We start from the raw sequence: 12,673 nt of genomic DNA, 5'->3' as shown, positions 1-12,673 counted from the left end.
GACCGAGCTGGCATTAAAACTCATACACCAGCAACTCCCAGTGCCATACTGGGTTATGCACACGCAGCCAGCGTCAGGGGCTGTTTGTCAGACAAAAGAAACCGGCCGTGCCAGCGGAATTCACCTGCCTTTTTGTATTTTCACCAATCAGATATGGTTCTGCCTGCACAACTTTGGTTTCTGCAGCCTTAATGAATTCTTTAGACAGCAGAAAACGCTAAGGGCAATTGATTTGCTTCCCGAGGAGCACCAGAAGGCAGCCCGCACCTCGCCCGGGCTCCCGAGACCACGCTGAGCCTGCTCTGCCATCCCTCCAGGACCGGCGTCAGGCTGCGGCTCCGCACAGCAGCTCCAAGGCGAAGCACGGAGCGAGGAACAAGCAGACACAGCAGGGGCTTTCCCAAAACAATTAATAGGTTCCTCTCAACCCGCCCTGCTTCAGAGAGATGGAGCGTTCTTCCCTACCTGTAAATTACGCTTCCAAAACCCAGAAACCCTTTATAAACTGGTATTACTAATTAACTATTTAGCACTTCAAAGAAAAAGAAAATGGCAGTCTCTTTGCACAGTGAACACAAGCTGCTGATTTGACCAATCCATCCTTATTTCAGCTGTGCCACACCTCTTGGCAGTAAATGATGCTGCAGCCCATGGAGCATAAACTACAGTTTCTTTTGCTATTGAATCTCTGCTCCAAGTTGGTTAGTAGAGAAATGAATGGATTTTACCAATTTCAGTCCCCTTTATGTTTTATGAAAGCTGAGAATCAGGACTTGCAGATTCCGTTTTCTAGTCAACAGCTTGTTATCACACAGGTTTAAAAGCTGAGGAAGAACCTAACCAGGGGAAGGGGAGAAACTTTCTGTAAGTAGAAATTCACAAAGACAGTTAAGTTTTTGAAAAACGAGACAGTCAGGAAGCTTACAAAAGGAGAAGCTTGCCCTGTCACGCTGCTGAAGGAAAAGCAGAAAAAGTTTGTGCACGAGGCTGGCAGAAAAGCCAATGGGCAGAGCTGAAGATTAGGGTCTGAATATTCAACACGAAAGAAACGTGACAAAAGGTCAATAAAACGGTGGACGTGGCCCACAAGCATCTCTTGACAATTCATTGCCATCTCCTCCAACATAATTTGTACCGGAAAACCCAAATGGAAGCGTTAGCCTACATAACACCCAGGGCACATCTACATCTAGCTCGCTACAACTTCCTTCCAAACAGAGGACCAGGAGTTGGACTCTATGATCCTTATGGGTCCCTTCCAACTCAGGATATTCTATGATTCTATGACTATCTTATATACACAAAACCTGGATTTTGCTGATCTTTCAAAGGCAAAGATGCAGAAAAATAAAGGTATGTATAACACACATCCCACAGCCTACGATGCTGATGTGTTCCTGTCCGTGCAGAGGCAGGGTGTACCAAGGGTCTGCAGGTCACAGGCTGAAAAACACAGCTGGCACTTGAGCAGTAATAGCTGCTGTTACATGGGGTCTGTTCTCCACTTGCACATTACCCTGATGAAGGAGAACCTCCTGGGTCTGATTAACCAGTAAATCACTCCTAATAAATCAGCACTGAAAAATATCCTGATTCCACACTCCCAGTTTCCCAGAATTTGGGTCATTACTACACTCCTGCGCAGCCAAACCAAGACATCCGCTGGATGAAATGACCAGCTAATGACAGCTCTTTAAATACAAACCAAACTCATTCCGAAATTGGAACGCAGGAATACTCCTCATTAGAATCATAATCCACCAGTGATCTGCACTTATTAAAGGCTTGAACCGAGGTCAATAGGGAGAGAGAGAAGCAGAACTCAAGAGGCTCTTCAGCCAGCCCAGCTCCAGCTGCCCGGCCACCGCCAGTGCTCCAGGGATGCCAAAGCTGGAGGTGGGAGCACAAGAAGCCGTCACGTCAGCAGCAGCGAGAAGGCTACAACTGCGGATGGTTGCCAGCATATCTATAGAACGTAATGATTTCTACAGAACGTAACGGTTTCTAGCAAAAGATGAGATCCCGGGACACTAACACGTTTGTGAAGTGTCTTTCTTGGAGCAGCAGCAGAAGGCAGAGTGCCAAAACGCAGGGCTGTCTAGAGGCAAGAACCAAGGCATAATTGACAGAATAAGCATATGAGCTTAGCGCCTTGGCATGCAAGATTTGCTCATGAGCTAATGGAGATGATGTTGGTAGGAACCCAGATACTAAGAAGAATGAAACTTCTTGTCTTTTGAGAGCTTAAGATGGTGAATAACCCCTCAGAAGGTGTATTTTGAGCTACGCAGCCAAGTAATTTTTGTTCTTGTGTTCCCGTACAGATTTGGAGGAGAGGAATAGGCTGAGTTTGCAGGGCTGGAAAAAGGTGCAAGGGACTGAACGTTGCCCTCCCTGAGCCAGCAGAAAATGGAAAGGACTTGATCTTACAAAGGCCAAGGCAGTCAAGCCTGGTTCTCTACATGATCAGCAACAACAGACTTGAACCACACATGCAGACCAGCAGGGACAAAAAATCCCCACCAACCTCAGTGAACGCAGAAAGGTTATAAATTTACAATACTGCATAAATAGCGGCAGAGAACCATGCCTCCCTCCTCACTCGCCCTCTGCCCTTTGGGGGCTGAAGTCCCCGTTGGTTCGGGGCCAGGCACCAGCCACGAGGAAGTGCAAAATCAGCATTCCTGGCACAGCCTTCCTGCCCCAACTGAGAGCTGGCTTAATGAGATGCTTTGCTAAGCTGTTTGGCATTTCACCACCATTCATGCCAAGATATCAAAGAGGTTTCGATTAAAAATAATTACATTCACTTTTAATTACATCCTTTAACAAAATGAATTTTCAGCAGAGAGGGAACGTGACGTGTCGTGGTCTTCAAAGATAGTTAAGAAACACGTGGAAGAAGTCTGCGGGGGGAAAGGGGGGCACAACATTAGAAACAGAAACCTGAATGGCTAAATATCAGAGCGTAGTCCCCTGCAAAGAAGCGTAGCTACACATTTCAACTCACAGGGAGATCCATCTCGAGACCTACCTTGGCCGGATTGAGCGCGGTGATGACCCACACGCAGTAGGCATTGTTATCGTACTGTACAGGATAGTTGGGAGACGTTATCACGCCACTGGGACCACGAAGGTACGTATCGCACATCCTAGCTGTGAAGAGGAAAAGACGACAGATGTGGGAGTGAGGTCTCTTAGCTTTGGGATGTATACAGTGTTCTTTGCTTAGGAGAGAACTAGAGATGCATACAGTATGGAAGTGGGGGAAAATTAAAAATTGCTGCTCTGTGTTGTTTTCACTAGCCAGAAAATTCCCCGCCCCCCCCGCCATGTAACAGAGATGAAGGATTTATCTGTGATGAACAGATGCGCAGGGTGTTTCCAGGGGCTATCAAATAGATGGACCACCAGACCAACCAACAACAACCCATTCTCTAGCACTCTGATTGATTTTATTTATTTTTTACTATATTAAAGCCCTTAGGAAAATACTTTCATGTGCAGGACAGTGAAAGATGTCAGGTGAGACATCATTCCTTTCTAATGTCCCCAGAAAGCCGTATTTCCTTTTTTCGTTGCAGGCCACAAAATACTGCACAGCAGGTATTTACTAGGTACGGGTTGACTTCATTCTGATACAACTGTGGACTCGGAACCAAAATGGCAGCTCAACTTCATATCTTAAAAACATCTTAGGTAAAGCAGAAGCCGGAAAGTGCATAAGCAGGGAAATTTTTGCCTGTGGTATTCCTTTGATGTAATACTTAACCAGAAAATGTGAAGAACAATGTCCTGGTTTTGTAACTGGCTCTGCTGTTGTGATGGATCCTCAAAATTAATTTATCTCAAATCTCAAAGGAGCTTTATTTGCACATGTGACATCTGCGAAGCTTTTTTTTTGGCCCCTTCAAATCACAGTAAAGCATAGAAAATCATCTCCTGGCCAAACCGTTTGATTACACAGGTGGTCACAAGGGAACACGAGCGACACTGAAATGCAGCTCAGGAAAGAGCTGAGGGCATCTATGATGCTTAAAGCCCCTTCCTCCTGCCCCATCCTGGAGGCTGGTACACATGTCCCATCCCACCCTACAGAAAAAAAGGTAAATCCCGTTATTCCTGATTTAGAAGTGGACAACAGGAGCACAAAGGGATTACGTGAGTCTCCCCAGGACCCAGATGGGGAAGCTGAAAAACAGTTTCTCAGTAGTGGCCAGAGGTATTAGAAATTGGTACAGGCCAGGGGGTTAAAAGCTGGCTTATCGAGCACCCTGATTTCCGCAATATAAGAGAAATTGATCATCCAGTACCAAAATAGAACAAAGAGAAAAATGTGGTATAAAACTGAAATAAAAAGCAAATGGAAAACTTTTTAAAAAGAGAAAAATTATCCCAAAGTTGGCAGTTAAAAAAAAATAAGTTGATTCATAGAATCATAATAATGCAGGCAAATCCCTTCTTATCTCTTGCAAGAGGACGTCATAAATTTCCTTTATAGTGTCACATATTTATGCCAAATATCCTCTTACACTGATTCAATGTATTCTAGGCTTGTTTCAAGAATTAGATGGGATTCCAAAGCATTGAAAAAATCTGCAGATGAAATTAAAGAAAAAAGAACTGAAAAAATACCAATTTATGACTTTAAGAGCTTTAGACAGATTTAATTAAAAAGTATTACAAGTTGTTCATTATTAGCATTACAAATATCACAATTATGCATGCAGCTTTTTAGGGACAGGGAATGAAAACAAAATGGCCAAGGGCAAAATGGGCATAAGGGTTTTTTCCGTTGAAAGAAAACTCTGTTCGGTGATGGCTCATGGCTGGGCCACAGGATAATCAGGATGATGCCAGTAAGGGACCAGTCTAAGTAATCCCACATTACTGCCCACTGGCAGCAAGTTCCATTTAACAGAATCTCCCTCCATCTTAGCTTTAGCTTTTCTACATTTTGTTTCAGGCTTTCACCTTTTCTCCCCTCTCCTTCTTATTCCATAAAAAGAAATACCTGGAATAGACAGAGCAGAAGGGGACAGAAAGCGATGCTAAGATGTAGTACACCGGTATGAAGGACAAATATAATCCATACGGTGCAGAGGTAATAGCTTATGAAGCTCCATCATTCATGGAAATAGCTTTATTAGTTCCATTATGCACAGGAACAGGTGGGTTTTTTTCTTAAAATCTGAATTTCTGGTATTAAAAAAATTGCATGAGAATCAAGTAAAGGTTTCTTTCTCAGGCTTGTGCTGAAAAGACTGAAAATTTGAACCTATATTCCTCTCTCTCACTCAGCCAGAGAATAAAAATCACCATTAGAGAAAGAATAAAGATCCTATTGACTTCTGACCACAAAGCTGGCAAGACCAAGCTCCCATTTCCAAAAGCACAAACGCACTTGGTGCAGCGCTGAGTTGGGAACACGGAGAGGGGCTCTCCCCGCTGCGCCCCTGGCCTGAGGCTGGCTTTAAAACCAGAGCCGTACCACGGGCCGCACGGCAGGCTGAGGTTAAGGACCAGCCGAGGGATCCCACTCAAGCGATGACAAACTTGGGGACATTAAGGAGATGGGTTCTCTCAATCGTCCCAGTAACTCAGTAAAATTGTTTTGTCTTCTCACCTCTGCACACTGGCCTGTGGTCACTCCACGCAACAATTATGTCGCTCACTCTCTTACAGGTGATGCTTTTGGACCCTTGTAAATCATAGCCCTCGTTACAGGTGAACTGGATGCTGGAGCCTAACCTAGCAGGCAGAGCAAAGGGTGAAGTTAGCAACGGAGACACTTCTGCAGCAACAGGTTTGTCACTCGCTTTCTGCCACCCCAGTGATTCTCCGAACTGTGAACAGAGAGAGTTCACTGGCCCTCCAGGCAACAGCAGAAACGAACGGGGGCAAGCTTTCGCCTCGTGCGTTTGCTTGTGCTGGGCGCTGTTTGCCTGAGGTGGTGACAGTCCAAGAACAGATTCGAGTCTTTCAATGCAACTTCAGCGGGAATTTTACTCAGTGCGGGAGCACAGACTCAGCCCCAAGAGATGACACACTCAGCATTCTTATAAAGAAAAAAAATTCTTTATCTACTACTGAAAGATTTGTTCTTTATTCCATCACTTTGGATTCAGATCCTTTGCCGGTTTAAGCCAATGCTGCCTTATTCACTGAAGCGACACAACGCCGGTTTACAGCAGCTGAGAATTTATCCTATGGCATTTGGGGACCAGTGGGAATTCCCTTTCCTCCACCCTCACCCCTCCGATCCATTTTCTGGATTTCAGGAGAATTTGATAGACTCCGGTTAAATTGAAAGACACTTTCAGCGAACAAAACAGCCATTGACAGCAAAATAAGATTAAATATTGATCCACCGCTGCTAACAGCAGGCCGATTCATTCCTGCACACTTTAAATGAACGCTAGCAACTACAAGGAGTAACAGCATTGTTTTAAACTTTATAAGAAAACAATTATCTAGCACCACATCTACTTATTGACAAGGAACTGTACCAGTGCTTTGGGAAGTCACCTCTAATTCACTAGGGGCAGGGCCATGCTGTGACTTAAGCTAATTTGAGAAGCGATGGTTTCGCTGGTTAAGACAGTTCTTTCCGCACTTAACCGGAGGGGGGAACGACAACAAACATCGATTATACAAGCCTGGCTAAACGCCCATGTCGTGAAAAGAGAAATACTCGGAAAGAGAGATCATTACAGATCCTCATCTGGGACCCGGGTCTCCCAAACACACACGTGCACATTTACACACACTTGTTCTTTTACATCACTCGGCTCAGCAAGCTTTTCAGGGAGAACACATTTCGAGGTGTGCAGATGGTCTCTAAACACAGACTGCACAATGCCAAGGAGCACACACAATGGTTATACCAGGAGCTTTGCAGCATGCATAATCACACACGTAAACGGTTCTTACCTAAAATCGTTGCCTATTCTTTTGCCTCTCTCGGGAATCCCAGGGTCTGGACACATATTATGTCCCTGGGACACACCAACCTGAGTTACTACAAAGCAAAAACAGCACATACAGAGATAGAATAGCAAAAGAAACATTCTTTCATCAACTGTCTTGGTGGATGTGGAGAGAAAAATGGCAATTGGTAGCTTGAAAACCTGAACGTGTTCCATTTGGTTTAGAAAAAACAGCTTTGGAAACAAATGTAACTGGAATCATTTCAGCTCAGTTTATACACCAAAGTGTTTTCTAGGAAATGCCAGCTAGGGACGCAGTTTTCCCTCCGCTCCACTACAGAAGTACCTCTGAAAAGAGTTTTTTTTCATTCTGCAAAATTACACCAATTAAACAGCCCATTTCCGAAGCCTGCGATTAAAACGGCCACCTGTGACACGACAAGGTGACAGCCTACCGCCCCTCCAAACCCATCGCAGTGGTGCCAGGGAAAGAAAACAACTCAATGAGAAGGTAGGTGTATGATACCAGGGGAAAAACCAAGCACAGAACAAAAGAGAGAAAGGAGAGGGCAATGCAAGTCTAGCATTTGAAAGCAAGTAATTTAGTTTCAATATGAAAAATTTTATGGAGCAACCTTAATGTAACTGCCGACAAACATGAAATCAATGAAGTGCTGATCAGCACTCGAACACCTTCAAACTTCATCCTCTGTCCCCCCCCTTCCCCCTCCGGCCTGTCGAATGGCACAAACAAGCATTCAAGCACTGACCTGGGGTGGGCATAACCCGAGGAGGATGAGATGAGGTCTGGCAATGTACTGATTTCAGCTGCGAATTCTAGCAACTACCAAAATGCACAATAACATGGGACAAAGGGGTGATTTTGTCACAGAGTTCTAGAACTTGGTTTTCTTGTATCGCTAAGGGAAAGACGCAAAGAAAATGCAACACTTCTTGGCAATGATGCTGAAGCAGTGAAGCATGAATCTTAAGCGAGCATGTTCCATACTACCTCTGCCTATCACTAGATTAAAGGAAAAAAATCTCAATTATACTTCAGAACGTACTCTGTTAGCACAGTGCCCCAAAGACCACTGCCAAATGGATGATGGTGCAGTGACAAAAGCATGTTTCTCATGTTGGCTCAACAATTTGAGACCTGCATGGCCCCAAACACGGTGGAATACATGGAGGTGCATGCATGTAAATACTGACACGGGAAGGTAAGCACGTGGAGCGTCTACACAAACACAGACTGCACAGCATGAATGCACAAAAAGGCAGGACCCTCAAATACGGTAATTATTCATTGGTTAATTACACCTGGCATAGCCAGGCACTACAGCTGGAAGACATGACACTGGTCCTAAAGGACAGAAGGATCCCTCTGCTCCCACTGGTACAGGGCTTTCATCCGAGCACCTGCACCGAACCGCTGGCTACCTCCACCGAAAGCATCACAGTTTCCGACCTCCCCCTCCGCTCTAGGCACTAACCTCGCATCCCACCCCTTCCCCTCCTGAGCAGGCCTGCGTCGCTCCCGCCTTCCCTCCCCGTAGCACCTCGCACCCCCCGTGCTGCCGCCTGCGGGACCTGGGGATGGGGCCAGCCCTCTGCCACACAGCTCCGTGTTGCGGCGTGACACCTTGGTGCTCCACAGCCTCCTCCAGGCGTGTGAGGGCACCGGAGTGACAGAGGTACGGCTTTACGGGGAACCAGGCTCCTGAGAGATTGCTCTCCCTCTTTGGCATACTCATAATGCTCAGTCATGTGGACAAGCAGACAGAAGACACGGTCTCTTCTGATGGCTGCATTTGGTAGCTACAAAGCTTTGCTGCCACCTCTCACAGCTCGTGATGATTCTGAACGTACACCGGTCAGAAGGAAGGAGCCCGTCCAGAGCAGGGATCCATCTCTGACGTTTTCAGCAACCGCGCCCTGGTAAGCGAAGCAGCCGCGACAAAACCTGCTCCAGGAGCAGGACTCAGAGATGCAAAATAATTCAGTGATCCTTCTGCAAATGAAGTCACCGGCTTCCAAGAGCCCTTCTGCTACTGCTTGAAATGATGCGCTGCTCCTGAGAAATGAAAGGTCGGCTGAACCACGCACATAGCGACACCATCTTTCTTAGAGTTTCTTAAATCGCTACCTACCTACGCAAGTATGCTGACTGTGCATGCAGATATCTCCAAACAAAGTAAAATTACTGCTTAGGATGGAGCGTACAAACTAGGGTTGTATGTCACAAGTCCGTATGGTATTTAAGGAAAAGTGCTAAGATTTCTCATCTTACTTCTATACCTTCTCCACAACAAAGCCACGCTAAACGAGATATGCCTGTAACGTACGCACGCACAGAGCTCCTACACGCACGTCTGCATTCAAACGTTCATAGGCTCTTCCGTGCAGAACAAATTACCGGATTGCCTTTCCATATCAAATTCTTTCTCCCGTGGTCAAAAGACTATCCAGACAACATCTTTTATGCCCACATTAGTTACTCTGCACTGGTATCGCATCCATTTATTATGTCCCATATCAGATGACAGCGAACCTCGACGCCTCCAATTCAAAGCTGCAGGAGGAAACAAGGCTACGGACGACCAGCAAAACCCACAGGCACCAGAGGGCAGGTTGTCCGTTATCAATCACATTTCTGAAGACTAAAAACAGTTTTTCTCGTTAGCTAGCATTTTATTAATATCCATATAGGGTGTAGATAAACCAGAGAACAGATAAAACAGAGCAAGGGGGAAAGGAAAGATACCTCCATATCATGATAGCTGGGACATTTTACTTGTACATGTAAAGAAGAGCAAAAGAAAAGGAGAGGATAGATTAGGTGGTCACTTACAGAAACTGTTGTTGTTCTATCTTTTGTTTTAAACGCACACACAAACATAACTAAACCAAAGATTACAAACCGTATTTGTTATGCTGAGAACTTGCTGCCAGCACTGCGTTCATCTTCCTCAAGGTTTGACTGATCTATGCCTAGGCTGTAGCACTCCAAAATGAATTCTTCAAGGTTACTAGGAAAACAATAGATCTTAACAACTGTGATGAACTGTTCAATTTCTACATTATAGGCTCAAGGATTCTCCCCCCCCAAACCATGGAACTAGTTTTCCACCCCTTCATTCTCCTCCTGATTTTTTCAACAACTTCCTTCTCATCGTGTACTCACTAACAGCCAGTTACGATTGCTTTGTTTGCCACAGAAATTTACTCCATCTGTTAAAAGAACTGAGAACCCTCTTTAGTTCCCTGCATCTCCCCATGTTAATAAAGAAAGTTCACTAATAGATTCCCAAGGGACAATTGTTTACTGAATTTAGGAATGTAAAATATGAACTACAAAATAAAGCAGCATCTAAAAAGGTTTTACAAAGACTCAACATTTCTCAGCATGAGAAATACAGTGAAAGCAAGTGAGCTCTTCTACTGGCATTGAGGTGGGAAGGACTGTAGCAGTAATTAGTTGTTTTAAAAAGGTTAATCGTTCTGATCACGCCAAGGCTTGCAGTTTCTCCACACCACCATCTGGTCAAGTTAATGGGTTACAAAACTCAGTCCCAAAGGCAGGAGAGCTAACCCACGGACAGCGCGCTCACCCCAACGCAGTGCTCGCGGCCTTTCCGATCCAGGAAGGTCCTGCAGCACCCAACAACCAACGTTATGCGTTTCCAGAACCTCAGTGATACTGATCCAGATGTCTAGCAATATGCCAGCGTGAAAAGGGTACGGACTTGGGCTAATACTGGAGAAGACTACTTCCAGCTGGAAATTTGTTACTTGGGGAATTCTGAACCCGTATTTCACATCTTGTTGCTCTCTCAGAATAGTTCAGAAGCATGCAAATCCAAAACCATTTACAGACTTTCAGATTTTAAAGACCATTTGCAAAGACCGTGTTTGCTGCATGCCCTACTTAAACCAAACGCAGCTCCTCTCAAAGCCGTGCTGCCTAGTGCTAGAAACCCGCGGCTGGCTCCCCTGGTGCTGAGCGCTCGCTGCGTGCTGCTGCAGAACAGCAAGGACCCACGTACACGCGTTGGAACCTCAACATCTGAGGCAGGGAGCAGGATCGCTGCAAAGCTGCGCATCTAAAAGCTTCCGTACACTTGGCTGAGACCTTAAACTGGGCAACGCCTCCAAAATGGCTTCACATTTGTACATTTAAAATAGATTCCGACAAGTCTGAACATACACAGAACTTCACTACTTCATACAGTCCCTTCCAGTACCATCCAGCAGTGCAGCCTCAGGCACGCCTCAATGGAAGGGCAGAAAAGCAACTTTGATGCTGTTTTGTAAAAGCACAATATCATGTTTTTCCCACTGCGTGAACGTGGAATATACACATTTACGTACTGCATGCAGTAACGGAAATAACCTTCTAAATGCAATCTAAGATTTAAAACTATTCCTTCTATCTTATTCTCCAGAGCTGTATTATTTTTTCCTCTAAAAATGATTAAAGCAGTATGTCCAATTAATTTTAGGGATGGTGAACAGTACGATGCACTTGATTTCGATTTCAAATAAACACGTTTGAATGCAACCAAGCACAATTAGCACCTCCCCCCAAAAGCCCGTATTTTTATATATTCCTTTTCTGAAAGAGCACCGACAGCTGCTACGCGAGGACATTTTGCCTCCGTTCAGACACATGAAACACGGAGGCTTTCATCTGCCCAGGTAGGATCTGGCAGCTACCCACAGTGTCCGTCCAGCAAAACAGAAATCCTCTGAAAGCCCTGCAGGGTATTAAGCCCGTAGCTGCAAGCTGCCTTATGTGGCCACAGGTTTATTGAGGGAGAATTGTAGGACAGGTACAAAGAGCACTAGAAAACATTGCTGGGAAGAAAGCCTTTGAAAATAAGGCATGGCACAGCTCTATTACCAAGAGACACAGAAATTTCTACATTTCTGATATTCAAGCCAGATGAAATAAGAGCAACACTGGCAAACTTCACAGATCCTTAATCAGCCTGTCCCACCTGTATAATTATCTCTGATGCATATGCAGACTCATAAGCTTGTGAAAGTTTGAGAGAAGAAGGGGCATGGCTAGCCATGCAAATCAAAAAAGGAAGGGAAAAAGAAGATAACATTTTGGGCTCCATTTTCTGGAAATGAACCATTTTCTGGAGACATCTTCTCCGGAATCAGCATTTCTGAAGTTGAAAATTTACTGTGACAGAAGTGTGACAGCAGAAGGCTGTGCAAGATAGAGGTTAATCTGGGTTTACAATCCAGACCTTGCTGAGAGCAGCGTACACGGAGGGAGCTGAAGGCACGAGGGCTGTGGCAAGCACCATGCTGGTAACGGAAAGGAATTTGGGCCACAGTACTATCACCATCTATATTATTATAACTTAATAGCTTTCAGGCTAAGCTGCCTTCCTACGCTCTGTTTTGCCTTATCAAACATGACAAGATTAGCACTACCCAAGATGCTGAATTGACAGCTTTGAAGACTGGAGCCTGCTCTCCGCTGGGCGAGGATAAACTGGGCAGAGGCAACAAGAACTTCCTACGCTTTTCTCCCCAAAAGTGGAGCATGACTGGGACAGAGCAGGATACGCTAGAAAGGAAAGTTCTTTCTCAGCCTCCGGCAGGGATAGTGCTGACACCGGTCATCAGCAACAGGTAAAACTGCTACAGGGAGGCAGCCCAGCATTCCCACGAAGGAGAAATGGGAATCCTATATATTCTCAATACCAGAATACTCATATACA

The 12,673-nt window shown here is 45.2% G+C and overlaps 1 protein-coding gene across 2 annotated transcripts in view; it reads right to left on the bottom strand.

The window, feature by feature from the left end:
* The window catches only part of CSMD2 (CUB and Sushi multiple domains 2), a 302,970-nt gene that overhangs the window by 147,054 nt on the left and 143,243 nt on the right, over positions 1-12,673 (bottom strand). For both annotated transcript variants that reach the window (XM_075773922.1, XM_075773923.1), the window contains exons 8-10: positions 6,934-7,021; positions 5,627-5,751; positions 3,035-3,156 (exon numbers count right to left, since the gene is read on the bottom strand). In XM_075773922.1, the coding sequence (XP_075630037.1) occupies positions 3,035-3,156; positions 5,627-5,751; positions 6,934-7,021 (335 nt within the window). The remainder of the gene's footprint in view (positions 1-3,034; positions 3,157-5,626; positions 5,752-6,933; positions 7,022-12,673) is intronic.

This window comes from Balearica regulorum, chromosome 22, assembly GCF_011004875.1.
Source record: "Balearica regulorum gibbericeps isolate bBalReg1 chromosome 22, bBalReg1.pri, whole genome shotgun sequence".
Lineage (NCBI taxonomy): Eukaryota > Metazoa > Chordata > Aves > Gruiformes > Gruidae > Balearica > Balearica regulorum.
This window is presented reverse-complemented; position numbering and strand designations above follow the sequence as displayed.